The 19,485-nt window shown below is 37.0% G+C and overlaps 4 protein-coding genes across 4 annotated transcripts; 2 read left to right on the forward strand and 2 right to left on the reverse strand.

Annotated features, from left to right (window-relative positions):
- Positions 1-2,567, forward strand: LOC120263532 (mucin-5AC-like). Its single transcript, XM_039271475.1, has 4 exons — positions 1-216; positions 416-1,828; positions 1,926-1,956; positions 2,047-2,567. Exons 1-4 carry the CDS (start codon positions 135-137, stop codon positions 2,375-2,377), a joined length of 1,857 nt encoding a protein of 618 aa, XP_039127409.1. The 5' UTR covers positions 1-134; the 3' UTR covers positions 2,378-2,567.
- Positions 2,568-2,624: 57 nt separating this feature from the next.
- LOC120263533 (nuclear envelope-associated protein 2-like) lies at positions 2,625-4,602 on the reverse strand. Its single transcript, XM_039271476.1, has 5 exons — positions 4,022-4,602; positions 3,832-3,939; positions 3,178-3,639; positions 2,981-3,082; positions 2,625-2,810 (listed from the first exon to the last, which is right to left on the reverse strand). The coding sequence occupies exons 1-5, from the start codon at positions 4,169-4,171 to the stop codon at positions 2,640-2,642; spliced, it is 993 nt and encodes a 330-aa protein (XP_039127410.1). The 5' UTR covers positions 4,172-4,602; the 3' UTR covers positions 2,625-2,639.
- A 5,286-nt stretch (positions 4,603-9,888) lies between these two features.
- Positions 9,889-14,877, reverse strand: LOC120263486. Its single transcript, XM_039271406.1, has 7 exons — positions 14,725-14,877; positions 11,952-13,455; positions 11,135-11,821; positions 10,979-11,062; positions 10,811-10,886; positions 10,340-10,659; positions 9,889-10,247 (listed from the first exon to the last, which is right to left on the reverse strand). Exons 2-7 carry the CDS (start codon positions 13,275-13,277, stop codon positions 10,041-10,043), a joined length of 2,700 nt encoding a protein of 899 aa, XP_039127340.1. The 5' UTR covers positions 13,278-13,455; positions 14,725-14,877; the 3' UTR covers positions 9,889-10,040.
- Positions 14,878-15,068: 191 nt separating this feature from the next.
- LOC120263699 (pentatricopeptide repeat-containing protein At5g16640, mitochondrial-like) lies at positions 15,069-17,988 on the forward strand. The gene is made up of 2 exons (XM_039271665.1): positions 15,069-15,098; positions 15,499-17,988. Exon 2 carries the CDS (start codon positions 15,525-15,527, stop codon positions 17,697-17,699), a length of 2,175 nt encoding a protein of 724 aa, XP_039127599.1. The 5' UTR covers positions 15,069-15,098; positions 15,499-15,524; the 3' UTR covers positions 17,700-17,988.
- Positions 17,989-19,485: the final 1,497 nt, after the last annotated feature.

Here is a 19,485-nt window from a genome sequence, read left to right on the forward strand (position 1 = left end):
TCCTTTCTGCTTTATCAGGCCTTTTTTTTTTCCTCTTCTTCTACAAATCTCTACCATCACCACTTGATTCCCTCCTCTTTTTTCCTCACAATGCTATCTTTCACCACTATCTTCACACTCATCATCTCATTCTAATGGCTGCTAGAGGAGTTATGCCTATGGCTAAGTGCCTCCTTGTCACCTTCCTCATCTATCTTCCCATTCTTTGTTCTTCAGGTCAGTGTTCTAAACTGGGACTTAATGCAAAAACAACTAATCCTTTGTTTCTTCATTCAAGATTGAGCAGTTGAGTGTTCCTTTTCATTATGAAAAATGATAGCTGTCTCTGTGTGTGTGTGTGTTAAGTTAGTTACTTACCTGTTTGTTGATGTTGTTGCTTTTGTGGTTGTTGTTGTTGTTGCTGTTTCCTTTTCAGAGACTTTGGTGGGTTTCTCATATGATGCAAGGAAGGTGAGAGACATAGATGCAGCAGTGTATTCTTTCATTGAGAGGAACAACATCCCTCCATCTCAGTTTAGAATCTTTGCTTCTAACCATGGAGCCTTGTTAGATTCCTTGTCCAACACTGACATCTCTGTTGATCTGCTTTTGAGTCATTCCCAAGCTAAAACACTTCCGAAATCAAGATCCTCAAGCCATCTTCCTCTTGTAAAAATCACTAGCATTGTTCTGGCAGGTTTTAGCAAAACAGATCTCTTTTCACTGTTGCCAACTCTGAACACATTCCAATCTACAGTAAAAAACTCTGATGTGAAAGTCTCAGCAATGTTTTCACTGCCCTGTCTGGAATCATTGAACAAGAGTGAAAAGGAGGAGATGAGGAGAATCATGTGGTTCATTCAGGAAGTTCAGTCTTTCATTGTTGTTGAAACTCAAGTTGATGGAGAACTCAGCATGGGGGATAGCTTTGTTGATCATGTTATCCAGAGGGCAGTCACTGCATGTAAAACTCTCCACCATCCTGCAATTCCTTTGGTGTTGAATGTGAAGAGCTCTGTAGTACCAAGTGGAGTGGAGATATCTGAATTCAGTAAGAGAGTTATGGATGCCATTGAGAAACATTCTGAGATTAAAAAGAGGATATCTGCTATCTTTGTTGAGATCTTGCCAATTACGGAAGACCTGCAGAAGAGATTAAGATGGGAAAAGGAGATGATCTTCCCTTCTTCTCACAGACAGCTTTTCAATTATGAAATCCATGATACAGTAACTCCTGTGACAAACCCGGCAACAACATCTCCGATCACTGTCCCATCTACAAACCCATCGCCGGGAGTCATCACTGTGCCAGCTACCAATCCTGATACTGTCCTGCCAACAAATCCTACGACACCCATCACTGTACCTTCCACAAATCCTGATGCCACTCCAATCACAGCGCCAGGAATGAACCCTTTGCCAACTCCAATAACTAACACACCTTTAGCGCCAATAACCAATCCTACCAATCCTGTCACATCTCCGACAACAGTGCCTGTGACTACTCCGGTGACAAATCCTGTAACTACATATCCTCCGGCCGGGGGAGTTCCTTCAACAACACCAGTTACTAGTCCTGGTACCGACCCGGTTTCACCAGCAGTTTCAGGACAGACCTGGTGTGTTGCGAAGAGTGGCACATTGGATTCGGCACTCCAGACTGCACTGGATTTTGCTTGTGGAATTGGTGGTGCTGATTGCTCGGTGATTCAGGTGTCAGGTAGCTGCTACAATCCAAACAGTCTCCAAGCTCATGCTTCATATGCATTCAATAGCTATTACCAGAAGAATCCGGTGCCAACAAGCTGTGATTTCGGGGGAACAGCAACCCTTGTCAATATTAATCCAAGTGAGTCTCTGTCTAAAATCTAAATAAACTCCTCATTGTCTGCAATTTTTCTTTCCATCTCATATGATCAGATGCTGAAATGTTGAAAATTTGCCAGGTACGGGAACTTGTGTGTACCCATCATCAAGGTATGTAGCTTGCTATTTATATTTAACCATGAACTGAAATAGAATCTCACTTAGCTTATGTGATGAACTTCCATTTCTTTGTTGATGCAGCTTGACTTCTGGTGTCAATCCTGCTTCTACTTTCGGTGGTGCTACTGGAACTGGAACTGGAACTGGAACTGGAACTGGTACTGGTGCCGGTGCTGGTACTGCTACTGGTATTGGTACTGGTGCTGGTGTTGGTTTTATTCCTGGTGCTGGTATTGGTGCTGTTCCTGGTCCTGGATCAGTGTTGAACACAAACAACAGTGCAGGCTCAAGCACTGTATTTGGTTCAGACACACCAACAGGAAGCAATGGTCATTCAATCCATCATCCTGTTTGCTGGACGCTGTTCCTATCTGTTGTAGCAACAGCCTGCATCACTGGTAACATCTGGTAGTTATCGTTAGCATCTATTGTAAAACTAATAAATAGCTTCATGGTTGTGTAGGGAGTAACTAGGGTTGTCAGTGTGAATACAAGGTTCATGACTGTTTTTTTCTGCATAAAATTTTGTCTGTAATCTGTGGATCAAAGTCCCGAGATGTAGCACAGTTTATGAAACTAAGAAGGAAGTTTTATGTATGATTGATTATTATGTACAAACTAAGATTGTCCTTTGACATGTATGAAACTTATTTCACATATTGGTTTTTGCATGTCTATCTCTTGGTGTAGAGAACCAAGAACAACAAAGATATAGAAACAAAGATTTTCAAACCAGGGCTCTCCCAAAAGCTCAGCTCATCTGGGCACCCTGAAATGTTCTGTTTCTCCATTGTTGAGATTTGATCTCTTAGTTCTTTCAATGTATTCTCCCTCTTCCCTTCCATCTGTGACAAATGAAGTAATTGAGCATGATGTTATCATTAAATAAAAATCAAATTAGTAGAAGGTCTGCATAAATTTTGGAGAAGAAAGGATTTTTTTCCCCCAAGGTTTTGTCCTATAGAGCGAAGAATTTCTGCTTAACAAACACAATGGTGAGATGAATAATAATTGCCTTTTGGAGCCTGCGAATCTGGGAACGGGCTTCTTGGAGACTGAATTCCAGCTTTAACACTCTCTTCTTTAGTTCTTGATCTGTTACCTGATGTTTTTCTAGCTGGTTTTGAAACAAAAAACTTGACAGTGTTACTGAAACATGAAGCCTTTGAAAGACAAATGACTATATGATATTGACAACCAGGGGTAACCTACTTGTAACTCTAATTCCATGCTTCTCAGTTTCTGATTTTCCGACAAGAACTTAAGCTCATCTCTCCAACGAGCAATCTCTCCATCCTTAGCATTCAAAAGAGCATCCATAGTTTCTGTTTTGTTTGAAGAAACAAGCTCCATTACCTTCCTGAGATCACAATCGAGCTGTGCAGCATTACTGGCAACAGCATGCATTATCTCCTTCTCTAATCTTAAAAAATCATCTTTCAGTTGTATTTGAGAGAATTCTCTCGCTTCAAGATTCTTTTGCAGGAGATCTACCCGCTTACCAAGCTCATGAACTCTCGTCTCATGCTCTCTCAATGTAGCATCCCTTGCATCTAGCTCTTTCTGCAATAACAAGCATTGGTCCATGGCTGTCTTAGCTGCTACTACGCTGGCACCAGCAGTAGCTTGTACACTAAATAGTTTTGATCTCAGGTCATCCAACTCCTGGAGGTACTGTAATTGGCAAACAAAAACCAAAAGAGAGATTCTATGAAGAAAAATTATATGATACACTTACAAGGTTAATTTGTGAGGAAAATGACAGCCATTTAATAACAAGAAACTTTCTTTTTTACTTCTTGTAAATCAAAATGGAATGAATAGCATTAAAATTTTATTTTTCATTGAAATTAGATGAAAAATCACCTGCTTAGTGGCAGATCTAGAAGCCTGCAATTCCCAATCTTTCTCTCCAAGACAAATGTGCAGCCTTCCAATCTCATCCTCCATGCTTCTCGCCCTCGCCTCTGCAATCTTTATTAAACAAGCTAAAAATACCATTACAAATCACTCAAATCCAAAAATTATTAACAATGAAACAAAGACAATGGCAAACCTTTCTAGTTTGAGTTTCTCGAGCGAAGTTCCCTTCTTGTGATGCCAATCGTCTTCGAAGGTCCTTAAGCTCGGCTGTCAAACAAGCCACATTGTTCCTAAAAACGAGCTTCTTCTCCACAAGATCCTTTAAAAGCGGATCCAACTCCATAGATAAAAATGTTGAATTCCCAAAATGTATAAAAAAAAAACAAAGAAACCTAATCTAAATCAGCTAGAAAACCTAAAAATCACTTCTTTTCTCTCACTGAAATAGATCAGAAGAAATAATTTCATCGTAAAAACACCAAATACCGCATTAGAATCGGTACAACAACTTGATAACTACCTCTCCGAGATCAATTCAACCACTAAATTCCTTCAGATCCAAACACTCAATTCTCTAGAAATCTCAATAACATCCTCTAAGAAAAACAATTGATCACGAGCTCTTTGGATCCAATCCATGGTTCCGGATTATTTGAATCGATGAAGATGATAAATCCCACCCGAAATTGGAACTAATAAAGCTCGAAAACCCAAAAAAGCAGCTGGATTGGGATGGAAATGGCTAGGGTTTTTGAGGAATAATGAGAATTGAAAGAGAAGACGAACGCGGAGATTCGCGTTGTTTTTACGTCAAAAACCGATTCATTTCATCGCGCGGCAAAATACCAGCTTTTAACCGAAGTTGGACACGTGGCACTGTCAGAAAATCAGACGGCTGTGATTTTCTGCTGCCATAATTGATAATAATAATAATAATAATAATAATATTTATAATATTCACTAAAAACATGGACACAGACAAAAGCAATAAAAGTAACTTTTTTTTTCTTTCTGAAAAAAAAAAAAAAATTCAAAATCAGAATAACAGAACTCATTGGTTCTGCGGTAAATAACATCCGTTTGCATTACTTGTACATATTTATGAGTTTTCAGACTCATGAATGAAGTTCATTGGAGAGTAAGAATATATAATGAGGTGGATTAATACACTACACCAAAAGAGGGTTTTTCACCCGCCTCGTATTAAACCAGCTCTACACTTTAGAGCTGGTCTGTACCAACCGTTGAAGCAATTTTCAGACTTATATATAAGAATGAAGTTCATTGGTAGACGATATACAATCAGCAGAGTAAGTATAATGAGGCGGATTAATATAAGCTAGTCACTCAAGTCCTCTTCGAGGAAATTAGGATCACCATCATCTTCGTCGCTTGCGGCAATGATACTCACAAGATGACCCTGATCTACCGGAATGCTTACTTCATGTAATGCCGCATTGTCTGCATGCATGAGCCTTGGTAGATTCGGCAACTGGACTTTTGTTTTCATTTATGTATGTATCTACGTGTTCTATTTCATTGAAAAGGGTGTCCTGCAGTAAAGGTGAGCATTTGATTATGTGTGGTTCTAAAATGAGGGTAATTACTCAGGATAAAATGGATGGATGGAAGAATGAGAATCTGATTGTCCTTTGAACATTTAGCAAAAGAGCATGTAAATTTGAAGTTTTGTACGCACTATATGAACTACAATAACTCTTAGCATGCCTTTCTAATTTCTTGTGCACTGTGTTTTCAATTATGAAATCCCTTTATTTTCTGTAACATTTTCTATTATGGTTATATGCAGTAAACATTTTAATTTTTTCCATTTAGGTGTGGTACTGATGTCTATCAAGGCTTATTTAGCTTTTACTTTCAAACTTCTCCACACATTTGCTTCCTAGCTAAAAGGTTAACTGAATCAGGTATAGCTGGACTTGGTGTGGGCTATATATGATGCATTTACATGTAGCCGTATATAATACTTGTCAGGTTATGATAAGGGAGAATAGGGAATATCCTTGGAAGCAGGCGAGATAACTTTCAAAGAACTAAAGGGTTATGTTCGAGTCTCTGTGGAAAAGCCTGAGCACACAGATGCTTTAACGGAATGCCTGAAAATTCTTTGACGAACCATAACTTGGGAATCATAACAAAAGGCCGTGATATGAATCGTCACTACAATCACCTCTTGTTATATTCGTAAATCTTGAAAAAAGAAATTTTGTAATAATTTCAGTTAAAAATAGAGATGTCAATGGGTCAGGCATTCATCAAGGGATCTCCGGCCTTGTCCCCGAAATTTTACTTTTATCCCCGATCCCAGGGATCTCCGGCCTTGTCCCCGAAATTTTACTTTTATCCCCGATCCCAGACCAGAAACGAATACAGGGAATTTTTTTACTTGTCCCTCTCCGATTAACAAATTAAATTATTATTATTATTAAAAATAAAATCTATAAAATATTTGCTAAAAGTACTATAAAAATATTTAATAATTGAGAAACTTATTTACAAATACGACCTAACACAAAATACCAACATACACGATCACCAATAAATTATTTGTAAAACTTAGAAAAATTTTAGAAATGCAATATAGTTTTTTGAATAATAGGTGACAAAGTGCACTTTTTATGTATATAAAGCAGATCTTAAAGCAAGATCTGAAAACCCGGATGTCTAATACATGGAATATTATAGAAATCCGGGTGAGCGATGTATGAACAGATGCAGGGAGCGATCTTGTTGGGGAGAGATTTGAACCCATGATCTCCCCCTTACACTTTGATGTCATACCATTAGGCTATCCAATGGTTGACAAAAATGCAATATAGTTAATATAAGTTTAGGATTTTATTTAATTTTTATATTAATATTCATTTAATTATTAATAATTTTCTAATTAAATAAATAAATATATGCGCTTTAGTTTAAATTTTTATTTAGATATTTATAACATAAAATATAATATAGTATATATAATATATTTAAATTAAATATTTAATTTTTCGAGGCTAGATCAAGGAGGATATTCCCTAGTTAATAAAAAATAAATAGATAAATAAATAAATTCTTAAGTTAAATTACACTTACATGTAATTTCAGTTATAAACAACCAAACAACCTCTTATTTGATAAAAGTTAAAAAAAATAGACATCAGTAATAAATTCTTTTCATGTGTCCTTATTGTTTACTTATTTTTCCAAGTATCAAATTACAAAAACTCCAAATAATTTTAATTTCTGGAAAATTCTTAAAATATGATAATTTTACACCAATTGTTTTTAGTGCTATTTCTAAAAAAGAAAAACTAATGTATTTTATAAAATGAATAGTTTATAAAAAATGGGAGGTGTTTGATTTTAAAAAATGTTTATTTTCCAAAATGGGTTTAGCCTAGAATTATTTATAATCGCATAATCAATATTAATCGAGTGAGCCACCAACCAATCTTCATCTACTTCTATGGTTTTTTTGCACGTTTGGATGGAGGGTTGTGAAAATTTTCACTAAAATTCACTCTATAAATAAGATCACATCTCTTGGCTCATTGTATCGAGGGCGGCTCTAGTGCAAAGTATCCTCTCTGATGTAATAAATCCTTTTTGAAAATTTTGAATTTATTTAAATGTAACCCCTCTATAAATACAAACATTTCCATTTGCTTCAATTCATTGATCTCATGGCGCATCCTCTCATCTCGAAGGTTGTTGAGCAGGCCGCCACGACGGTGGTCTCTGCTACCCTCTATAAATCCTCATTCTTTGATCCTCTCTAAGGTGGCGGATGATAGGATCTTCAACTGAGTATAAAATCAAACTAGTTCTTCAGCAAGATACACACTAAGATATGAACACTCACAGAAGAATAGAAGGATACTCAATTAATCATTCAAAGTTCACTCTACTTACATTCATTCAAACACTGAAGATATAAAGACACAATGTAGTGATTGTCAGTCAAGCATCTCACTAATTATAGGCTAATGAAACAAAAGAGACACAGTAATTATTCAAAGAGAAACATTCCAAACAACATACAAACAACAACATAAGTAACCAAGGTGACAGCTACTGTTAATCAGACTTCTAAACAGCAGCCCAACTGAGATTTCCCTCCAAATTCTTGATCAAACTCCAAAAGCGGAGCATGCCATCGGAATAGCTATCTCAGTCGCAATCTCTGTAGTGGTCTTCGCCGGTCAAGAAGTTCGTAAAAAAGCTGTTTGAATGATATGATCACCATTCTAGACTAGATCTTCTCGATCACCAATCTAGATTACTAATTTATCAACAAGGTTTTTCTTATAGTTAAGATTTTTTTTTTTTAAAAAAAACAAGATTTAATACTCTTTTTAGTCATATTATAGTCAATCTGCAGCTTTAGCCCGTTGTCAGTCCCTTTATTTTCACGTTTGAAAAATATCAGTCCTTCTCTCAGACATCATTTTTTTCCCATTCAAGACGCTTATGTGGTGCAGATCATTTCTAAAATAATAATAAAAAAAGTACTAAGTTAAATAAGATATTAACTTGTATTATTACATAAGACTGACATTTCCCAAAGGTATAAGTAGAAGGACTGACAGTGAACAAATTATAATGAGAGGACTAAATGAGCAAATTGGCTATAATAGAGAGACTACATAAGGTATTAAATAAAAAAATACTTGTTTTCCAAAACGGGTCTAGTCTAGAATTATTTATAATCCTACGATCAAGATTAATCGAATAAGCCACTGACCAATCTTCACCTCCATCGGTGGTTTTCCGTGCATTTTGAAATTTTTCACGGAAATCCACTTTTTAAATAAGACCACGTCTCTTGCCTCACTATTAATGGTGACTCCAGTGCAAAGTATCCTATCCAAGACAGCGGAGGATGACGCTCATGTCAGCTGAGGACGCCGCCATTGGGACGTCTGTCTCGCCCCTAATTATGAATAAACTGTTTGAAAGGTATGATCACCATTAAAGACTATATCCTCTCAATCACGAATCTGGATTACTAATTTATTAATTATGGACAGGGTTTTTCCCTTAGTTAAGATTTTAAAAAAAAAAGTTTAATACTCTATTTAATCCTATTATAGTCAAGCAACAACTTTAGTCCGCTGTCAGTCCTTCTATTTTCACGCTTGGAAAATGTTAATCCTTCTCTTACACACAGTCTCACTAAAGAGGTAAATTGGTTAAATAGAGAGACTACATAAGGTATTAAAAAAAAAAAAAAACTTATTTTCCAAAATAGATCAGTCTAGAATTGATACATTATGTATTTATTGTTATTAATCTTCATCAGAATCTTGGAAAGAACCAAATTGTGAATTCAAGTCCTTAATACAAGATTGTGAATTTAGATTTTACCAATAATGAATTTTAGAATGTTTTTTTTTTTCAAATTTCAAAAACTCTATAACTTCTCTCTCGTTGTCTCGATTAATTCTTCAATCTCTATCTCGCCAATTAGTTTTTATGGCTGACCGCGATGATCTATTCAGTGTTCCCAATCCCATGTTGGCTCTTTTCTCTCTCTATTTTTAGAGTTCTGATCTCTTTTCTAGTTTGATCTAGGGTTTAGTTAGTATAATGCTTAGCAGCAGCTTAGGTGTGTTGCTTTGGGCCAAAGGTATAATGCTTAGGGTTTTGATCTCTTTTCATCCTGTTATGCGTCTTCAGATAAGTTGGCCTCATTAAATTTTCTGCCATTTTAATTGCTTCAGGCCAAAGCATAGAATTTCAATGGCCACTTAACATGTAACTAAATAAGTATTTATAAAATTGACATTTGGACTCATTTTTATTTTTATTTTTAAATGTTACAATTATCTTTTAATAATAAAAAAGAAACAAGGAATTGCCTTCCATTGTATTACTCAATTAAAAAAAAAACGTATATACAAGGTTATACTGTATAGGATCACGATTTTGTAGTAAGTAACTAGGGTTGTCAGTGTGAAACTGTGAATACAAGGTTAATCACTGATTTTTCTGCATAAAATTTTGTTTGTTGTCTGTGGATCAAAGTCCCTAGATGTAGCACAGTTTAAGAAGTTAAGAAGGAAGTTTCATGTATGATGGATCAGTTGCAGTGCTTGTACATATTTCTGAATTTTCGGACTCATATCTAAGAATGAAGTTCATCGGAATAGATATACATTCAGGAGAGTAACTATAATGAGTATAATGAGACAGATTAATATAAGCTAGTCACTCAAGTCCTCATCGAGGAAATCATGATCATCATCATCTTCATCGCTTGCAGCGATGATACTCACAGGATGAGCCTCTACCGGAACACTAAGTTCGTGTAATGCGGCATTGTCTGCATGAGCCTTGGTAGATTCGGCAACTGGACTTTCGTTCTCATTTATGTATATATCTGTGTAATCCATTTCATAGGAAAGGGTGTCCTGTGGTAAAGATGAGCATTTGATTAAGTGCGGTTCGAAAATAAGGGTTACTCGGGAAAAATGGATGGATGGATGGATGAATGAGAAAATACCTCGTCTTCTTGTTGTGCTGGTTTCTCAGGCTCGACAATCCAGTCGTCTAAAAAACTATCTGAGAATGGTACATTGTCAAGTGATCTGGAGTCATCTGCAATTCTCTTTAGTTGCCGTTCCCTGAGACGCAGGTTGTAATGGACAAAAGCAAAATCGTTTAATCTTTTTTGAGCCACGCGGTTGCGCCTTGTGTTATAACAATGATCAAGTGTGCTGTAATTGTGTGCACAGCCAAAGGACGAGCATGTCTGGCTCAATATCCGTATTGCAATTCGTCGTAGTTCCAAGCAATTTATCCCATGTTGTTGCCACCAAGCAGCTGCCGTGACAAGAGAAAATAACAACAGAAAGAAAAAAGAAAAAAAGAAGAGGTGAATGTAAAAAATCAAGACATTAGTATACATTTGATGATAAGCAATTTTACAAGAGAAAAGCATAGTTGGATGCAAATAAATTTTGGTTAATCTCACCTGGGTCCAGCTCTGTTCTTGTACTTAAAGCCAGTTCAGTTCCAAAATCAGCTTTGGCAAAAACAAAATCAGAAATCTAAAATGAAAAAAAAAGGGCAGCAAGATGCGTTAGAGTTAGCACATCATTGTGAACATCATAAAAAGAATTTTAAGTCAAGATAATAGTACTTGAGCAGCAGCGGTAACCCTTCTTCCATTATCTGGTTCCAATCGGGTTATGCATTCATTAAGACCACGGATGACCTCTGGATCCTTCAAAAGAAACACAAACATTTCAACTCAACAGGAACAGCCACAATTCCAAAATTTAAATGCAATACATACCGCCATAAAATCCGAACGATATCTAAAAGATGGATTCAGGAAATATGCCGCAACATATAGAGGATGCTGGAACAAGGATTTCCAATAGCTTTGTATAACATTCCAGAATGGACCGTATTTCCTCTCGTCATCACTATGGATGTTTCTGATAGCAAGCTTAGTTTGATATATTTCATTATAAATACATGGCATTGATAATCCCTCACCATTCTCCACCTTTGTTAGCAGATACAAAACCGGTTGCACAGATTTCTTTACAAACTGCATCTTCTTCCAAAATGTTGGACTCCAGACAATCTTTTCAACCTCTTTACCATCATCAGATTTTGCTGATGGGGATGAAATCCATTGGCTTGATTGGAACATCCTTTTGAGAGCAGCCTTCTGTTCAAGCAAATTCTCTAGTGCTGAAAAACTAGTGGCATACCTTGCAATAGCTGGTTTGAGAAGGTTCCTCCCAGATGTATATTCTCTTTTCATAAGATTCAGTAACCAGGCCCGGTTATAAATAAACTTCGTAATCTTTTGACTGTTGTCAATGCAGTCTGCCACCCACCTTATCTTCAGTAAATCCTCAAGTATTTGATCAATGCAAGACACCACACAAGGTGTCCAAAACAAATTCCTCCTTTTCTCCTCTAGCATCTTGCCAGCAGCCATATAACAGGGAGTATTTTCAGTGATTACCTGAAAAAATAAGCACAATACCTAGATAAACACCAAGCTGATGGACAGTTTACATAAAAATAAATGACCAGGATAAATTATAACAGTTCCTACAGCCAGTATGCCAAACGATCATGAAAGAGGCCACTACCTGCACAACATTTTCTTCACCAATATCCTCAACAACTTTGTCTAGCAAGTTGAAAAGATTTGTTACATCATCTACTATATCTGAGGCATCCATTGAAGATATAAAGTGTATTCCCCTTGGGCAAGAAACTAAGAAATTGATTAGTGTCCTACCATGCAAATCTTTCCAGCTATCAGCCATAACACTACAACCAGTAATAGTCCAAGAAGCCTTGATTTCTACAAGATTTTGTTTGATATTTAAGACTTCGTCATGAAGAAATCGGCCAGATAATTGCTTGCTTGAAGGACCCTTCAATCCTCGTCCATATAGACTAACCAACTCCAACATCTTATGGAAATATGGTGAGTTGGCAGCGTCAAAAGGAATTGCTGCATGATAAAAAAATTTGCAAATTGCAGCTATTACTTCCTTACGACCCTTTTTATCAGTCGCCACCTTCCCTTTTGACTGTTGGCATTGCTGTGGTATATGACCCGTCTCTGTCCTTGGGAAAACAGAATCAACATTAAAATGCCTCATTTGTAGCTCTGTGCCACTAGCAACTGTACATGACCTTCCTCTTGATCGTCTCCTCATTCCCTTGCGGTACGGAATATCTTTATCCCCGACCAAGCATTTTACTTTGGTTTTGCCATTTGCAAGTTCATCATGATCATCATTTTCCAAATGCGCATAGAATGCAGCAGCTTCTTTAGCTTCAGGCCGCCTCCTCCTTCCAGTTCGATGCCATTTCATATTTTCTTTCATCTGAAGGTACACTTCCTCAGGAGCCATCTTACAGTATGCAACCTCTCCAGGAATCCTGGCTAAATGTTGTTTGAAACGATTTATACCACCACTAACTATTTTATCACAATAGTTGCATTTGACCTTTTTCTTTTTCTCGTCTTGAGCGACTCCATGTTCCCATCCGGGGTCAACGAATGTTCCCATTGATCGAAGAGGACTCATGTTAACGACAATGCTTTGATCGCCTTTGACCTGCTTCCCCTTCAATCTATAACCAACATGCTCTTCCTCCTCATCGTATTCATCATTAGAGTGCAGATCAAAAGAATGCTCATCATCCTCTGATTGACGTTGTCTTTTGGCAGCTCGATTTCCTTCCAGATTTTCCTTCATTTTCAAATAAACATCCTCAGGAGCTTTCTTACAGTAAGTGACTTCACCAGAAATTCTAGCTATATGTTGCTTCAACCTATATATGCCTCCGCTTACTATCTTCCCACAATAATTGCATTTTACTTTTTTCTTCTTCTCATCTTGAGCAACACCATGTTCCCATCCAGGATCAGTGAGCCCTGTTGATCGAACTGGAGCCATCCCTTCAATACTTAGTACTAAATTACAACCTCCTCAAGCTTTTCCAACTATTGATCTAACATCTGCTTGCGAAGGCAATAGGATAAAAACACAAACTCCACAAAAGGTGTTTTCTCTCACCGAAGTAATGGCATTTATTACAGTTTCTCTTTGATAGCCAAGGCATCTTGACAATAAGCTGGCAGAATACAGAAAGATTACGATTATTGTTCAATAGCTACCACAAGCAAATTAAAATGGTAAAGAAAATATATAATTTTTTGTCCTAAACATCCATACCACTGACCAATATATCTTTCTGCAATGTCGCATTACGCACAGTGGCTCAGAGACAATATAAGACAAAATTATGACAGATATGAGTCATATGACAAAAAAGAAAAGATGGAAATATGGCTTTTACATCATGCTGCCATTCACAATCTGAAGAAAGAATGGATTTGAAAACTGATAATTATCTTCTCATTATTACCATTAGCTCAAAATCATATATCTTCAAAAGGTCAAATGCAAGCACAGAAGTTTAATTTGATGAAATAAATATTGATACAAGTCCTATGTTGCCAACTTGCAGTATATCATATTATAAAGAACTAATGCAACATCGTGAAAGAATGCAATCACACATCCTCTGGTGTGAATGCAATGAAAGGTAACACACAAAAGTATCGAAAGTGCTAGCCTACAAATCCTTCCACCCATACAAGAAATATACTCTGTGAAAACAGAAAGTAGAGAACTAACACAATGGATTACTTAATCCGGAACATCGGCTAGATCCATTCCATGCACAGATATACAAAGTTTAGCATCATGAACCACCCAATTTGCTTGTCCAAAAAAAAAAAAAAAAAAGCTAGCAAAAAACTAGAAACAGTGATGATGAGTTTTGAAATATCCTATCACCTACGAACATAATCAATGAAAATATTTGAAAAGTTAAAATCTTGATAAAGAATATAAAATTCCACAATAATTTGATTCACTTACAAGTTCCAATACCAATTCCTCCTACATATGTCACTAATGAAGAAGATTACTATTTCACAGTGAAGTATTGAAGAACAACAAACCTTAATTTGCATTTGAAATGGCAATGCGATTTGAGAACTTTCAACCAAATTATTCACATTCATGCTTCATATTTCAATCTCACACAGCAATCAAAATACTCAAAATTAAGGCATTCAAACGAGAATAACATTAGGGATTTCATCATGCACCAAATTAATCAAAATGACATTTTTATTTTCTCAAATTTCAGCCCTAATTGCGTGCCAACAACCCACAGAAGGAGCAGAAAAAAACCAATCAGAAAAATAAAAATTAGATATATGAATCCGAGAAACCGAAGAAAAGGAACGAGTTGAAGAGAAACCGAACGAAAACCCAGATCTGGAAACAAATCGGGGAAAATCGACTTCGTTAATAGGGTTGGGGAACGAACCCTAGGGATTCCGGGGTCTCATCGGCGGGAACCTTATCGCCGGAGATATCTCCAAACTCATCCGCTCCCGCACTGAATTCTCACGCGTTGACTCAGAACGGATGGAAGAGTAATAGGACTCGGGATCACGTTTGAATCGTTTAGTAATCGTTGTACTCGTCCGAGTAGGGACGAGTAGCTAGTTAAACTCGGCCTTTCTTAACGGGTCGGATCTAGATAAACCCGAAGAAATCCGAGTCCGATAGCAACCACGGAGACGAAACCTTATGCTAAATTCTCGCCCACAATAAATCCGTGGTTTTTCTTTCTATCTTCGTTCTTCAATCCATAGCCGGCTTCTAAGCTCTCTCGGTTTGGCACTCTTGGTCAAAAAGGTTCTAACTTTGCTCTAAAACTCTTATCTTTGCTGATTCCTTTGTTGTTTGGATTTTTATGGTGTTCCGAGCTTGGAGATTTAGTTCATGTTTTATAGTTCTCATCTTCTCCCCATTGTTAGCTTTTGCTTAGAAATCGTCTTGAATTTTTGAATTTCAATGTTAGAACAACAGTTTTGATTCTATCTCTGTATCATGGATTCAATCCTTTTCCATCTTCGTGTTCTTGTAGCCAAGATAAAAGCACGCTGTGACTTTGATTGGCATCAAAAGATGAATCTTTGCATCACCTCCATGCAATTTGACTGATCATACGCAAGTGCTTTGTGATTCCAACCCTTTTTGTTGGGTTATTCCCTTGACGGCCTTATCTTTTATTGTTGTCTCTTGTTAAACAAAGATAATGCCTTTGAGAAGCTTGTTCAAATGTCATCAAAGGTTGCACCTTTCTTCATCTCTAAGCGGTTTCATGTCTGGGTTTCGCGAAAGTTTCACTTTTGCTCAATTCCTTGCGCTGCCCATGTTCAAGCTCCCTCTGAAACTGATCGTGTACGATCAAATTCAGGAGCTCTTGAGTCTGTTACCGGTGGTCTCAAGAAAAATCTTTATCCAGAGAGGCTAGTACATGTTTTGGATTCAATGCCTGATTTTGATTTATCTATTAATGTCTTCAAGTGGGCTTCCAAGCAGAGAAATTTCCAGCACACCACTGAGACTTTTGTCCATATGATTTTGAAGCTTGGTATGGCCGGGAGGCATCAAGAGATGGATGTCTTTTTGAAGGAGATGGTGAAATTGGAATCCCCTCATAAGGAAGAAGGCTTCGATTGCTTGATCAATTCCTTTTGTACAAGTGGTGGGTTGAGGGAAGCTCTGCTTGTTTTTGAAAATGCTTGCTTGGCGAATTATAGGGTCTCAATCTCGACATTCAATGTTCTACTGAAAAACCTTGTTTCCAACAAGGGAGATTTGCAGCTTGTGTTATTTGTATACAAGGAAATGGTGAAGAGTGGGACACTCCCCAATATAGAGACCTTGAATTGCTTAATTAAGGCATTGCTTGAAAGTGAGTGGATCGATCTTGCTCTAGAGCAGTTTCATAGGATGAATAAGAAGAGGTGTGAGCCCAATACTCAGACTTTTGAGATAGTTATTGGTGGTCTTTGCTCAAGTGGTAGAGTAGATGAAGCAATAATGTTTTTGAATCAGATGTTAGAGGTAGGATGCTGTCCGAATTATGAATTCTACGAGATTATCATACCTTTTTTTTGTAAAGCTGATAAAATAAAAGAAGCAAATAAGTTATTTAAAACAATGAAAGCTGAAGGCTATTTACCAGGTGTGCATCTCTATGGTGTAATAATTTATTTTTTATCTGGAAAATTAGAATTGGATGAGGCGATGGGGCTATTTGAAGAGATGGCTGATGTGGGTGTTCCTCCTGTAACTAGTATATATGTGGACATTGTGAGCGGGTATTGCAAGGTAGGCAAACTAAATGAAGCAATGGATTTCCTGATAGATAATAGTGTTTCTGAAGTTGAGCCATACAACACATTGCTCAAAGGATGCTGTGACTTGGGTAGATTTCCTGAAGCAATTGATTTCCTTGAGAGCATGGCAGGACTGTGTGATAATCTTTCTTGGAGTATCTTAATAAGAGGTCTTTGTGAAAAAGGAAAGCTGGGAGTTGCGTTTGAAATTCTTGGTAGAATGATTGTTTCTTCATATATGCCTGATCAGGTAACACTTTCGGGTATAATCATTGGATGCTGTAGTAAGCATGCCTATCAGAGTGCTTTAGATAATTTCAGACTGGTTCGTGCCAATAACATGAGTATGGATTTAGAGTCCTGCTCACAGCTGATTGAAGGTCTTTGCCATGTAAATAAGATTCAGGAGGCTGTTGAGGTGTTCACCTACATCACTGGCAAAGATGGCATTCTCTCCACCAACTCATTGAATGTATTGATTGAAGGGATCTGCTTAGCAGGTAAGGTGGATGAAGCAATCAGAGTTCGGTCACTTGCATGTTGTACTGGTGTCTATTCTGTTCCTGCTACATATTCTATCATTACACGCAAATTGTTGGAGCTGAAGAAGGCTAACAATGTTCAAGCATTTTTGTCACAAATATTGGTGGAGGGTTGTAATGTGGATGTGACCTTATACTGCTTGCTGATTCGTGGCTTGTGTGCTGAAAGTTCTGCAAGAGAGGCTGCTCTTTTATTTAATCTGATGGTCAGAGATGGTTTTACTCCGGATTCTGGGACACTGCAGACACTGATCTCCTATTTAGTGACGATTTCTCATTTGCATATGGTCCTTCATTGTTTAGATAAAGTATTCAATGAAGAAGAATTACTCACTCCTGCAATTTGTAACATGGTCATTCGTGGCCTCTTGAAAGAAGGGTATAAGAACGAGGCTTCAAAATATTTGGATATGATGCTAGAAAAGGGTTGGGTTCCAGATGCTGATACACATGGTTTGTTGGTCGGGAATTTGCATTTAGATAAAAGTGGTGTAATACTTGAAGCATATGAACATGATGATGAAGACAAAGTGAGCAACATATTAGCTGAAGGTCTGGAAAATTGAAATGCAAGTTATGGCCCCTCTTTGCCTAATTAATTTGATTTTGAGAAGGGTACATCATCAACAAAAGCTGCAAGGGCCGGTGATAGATAGTTTATGCCATTAGGCATGAATAGAGTTTGAGAACCTGGATTCAAATTCAACATTTTCTTGATAACGCAGGTATTTCTCATAGTTGTAACATTTTTTTTTTTACCTGCTTTATCTTGGGTTTTCTATCATTGGTGTTTTATGGGAATGATATACGAATTACTATTTGTGTCCTTGTCATATATAACAAATTTTTTTTCCACATTTTGTCATCTTTGGTCTCAATTTTGTGTCCATAGAGCATGTTTGTATAGCTTTTCCTTGGTGTTGCATCAGGCTCTATTTTGATGTTGGCTTGCAACTACAAAATTCATTATTGTTAACTTCTGAACATCATTCCATACACAAACTCTGTACTGCCTTTAATCACCTTTAATCATGTTTTTTTGAAGGGCTTGATAAGTGCTTTGTGAACTTTTGACCATCTTGTTATAGTCTGCATGATGGAGAATGAATGAGTAGATGTCATGTATGACACAGATCTTTCAAGGCAACCGCTGGATGATCAATAAATTAATTGGAAATCAGATTTAAATAACAGAGTACTCTGTTGAACTACTACTTCTCCATCAATTGGGTAAATATTTTGAGTGGTTACTGTACTTTGTGAACTTTATATTTGTTGTGATTAACCAAATCTCATATACCAAGAAATTTAGTTATTTCACAAAATTTTATAAAAAATTAGTTATTTTTTCAATGCTACTCCTAATTTATACCTTCACATTTAAGAAGAGAAATGAATGGAGTGTCAAGGGTAATTTTGAAAAAAAAATAATAAATGTTTCTTAATGTTAAAAAATGATAGATAAAAAGAAACATGGAGTTGTGACAGATAAAAAATACTGGAAGGAGTATATACTAAGTAACATCATATAAGTCCATGACTCCATGAACTGATAAAATTCAAGCTAATTTTGAATAAAATCACAAAAACATCAAAAATCTAAAATAAGAGAGTAAATTTTGAAAATTGCATGAATAAATAATATATCACTCTGTTATGGAACTGGAGAAAAGGGAGCCTAGGATGAGAGGATTTAAGCGTCCTCACGTGCAGGATGAGTGGGAGGCCAACTCAAGTGGAAAAGTCAATGTTGAAGCAATGAATGAGAGTGAAAATACTGTGCTAACGGGGTAAAGGAGTATTAGGGAAAGATGGTTCAACAAGAGGTTTGATGATTTTATTATGACTAACGGAGTGGCAAATGGAAGGAAGGGAAACCACGTGAAGGGGAAGGAGCTGTTAGTGTCAAGCTGGAAAGGGGAGAATATAAAGGAAGGGCAAAAGTCAAAGAAGGGTGAAGCAAGAGTTAAGAGAAAGGCCAGGGCCTGTTCTAGTTTCTCCGGCAGGGACCTCCGGTCATCTTCTCTAGCGACTGATTCGGGAGGGAAGTGAATCCCACCTATCTTATATATTTCCTGCATTGTTTTCTTCTGATCTACAGCTCTGTGAGCTTAGAATTCTCTTTTGAAATACTTTTGATGATGATGTTTGTTAAATTGAGAGTTGCTACTCTAGTAATATGATGGTTAGTTTGCTGGTGTGCTCTGTTTGAATGATTGTTTTGGATTTTGGCATTGTTGTGAGTTAGATTGTTAAATAGTTCACAACATTTGGTGCTTTCGTTGAACCATGGCTGACGGCAATCGCCTAAGGATCTTGCAGCCAAAATGGACACTATGTTTGCTGTTATTG

This window comes from Dioscorea cayenensis, chromosome 6, assembly GCF_009730915.1.
Source record: "Dioscorea cayenensis subsp. rotundata cultivar TDr96_F1 chromosome 6, TDr96_F1_v2_PseudoChromosome.rev07_lg8_w22 25.fasta, whole genome shotgun sequence".
NCBI classification, from domain to species: domain Eukaryota; kingdom Viridiplantae; phylum Streptophyta; class Magnoliopsida; order Dioscoreales; family Dioscoreaceae; genus Dioscorea; species Dioscorea cayenensis.

Coding starts and splice junctions, on each gene's coding strand:
- LOC120263532 (XM_039271475.1), top strand. CDS start 135: ATGGCTGCTAGAGGAGTTATGCCTATGGCTAAGTGCCTCCTTGTCACC. Junction 217..415: donor TCCCATTCTTTGTTCTTCAG/GTCAGTGTTCTA, acceptor TTTCCTTTTCAG/AGACTTTGGTGGGTTTCTCA. Junction 1,829..1,925: donor CCTTGTCAATATTAATCCAA/GTGAGTCTCTGT, acceptor AAAATTTGCCAG/GTACGGGAACTTGTGTGTAC.
- LOC120263533 (XM_039271476.1), bottom strand. CDS start 4,171: ATGGAGTTGGATCCGCTTTTAAAGGATCTTGTGGAGAAGAAGCTCGTT. Junction 3,640..3,831: donor CTAGATCTGCCACTAAGCAG/GTGATTTTTCAT, acceptor TGCCAATTACAG/TACCTCCAGGAGTTGGATGA. Junction 3,083..3,177: donor GCATGGAATTAGAGTTACAA/GTAGGTTACCCC, acceptor TTTCAAAACCAG/CTAGAAAAACATCAGGTAAC.
- LOC120263486 (XM_039271406.1), bottom strand. CDS start 13,277: ATGGCTCCAGTTCGATCAACAGGGCTCACTGATCCTGGATGGGAACAT. Junction 11,063..11,134: donor ATCGTTCGGATTTTATGGCG/GTATGTATTGCA, acceptor TTTCTTTTGAAG/GATCCAGAGGTCATCCGTGG. Junction 10,660..10,810: donor AAGAACAGAGCTGGACCCAG/GTGAGATTAACC, acceptor TTGTCACGGCAG/CTGCTTGGTGGCAACAACAT.
- LOC120263699 (XM_039271665.1), top strand. CDS start 15,525: ATGTCATCAAAGGTTGCACCTTTCTTCATCTCTAAGCGGTTTCATGTC.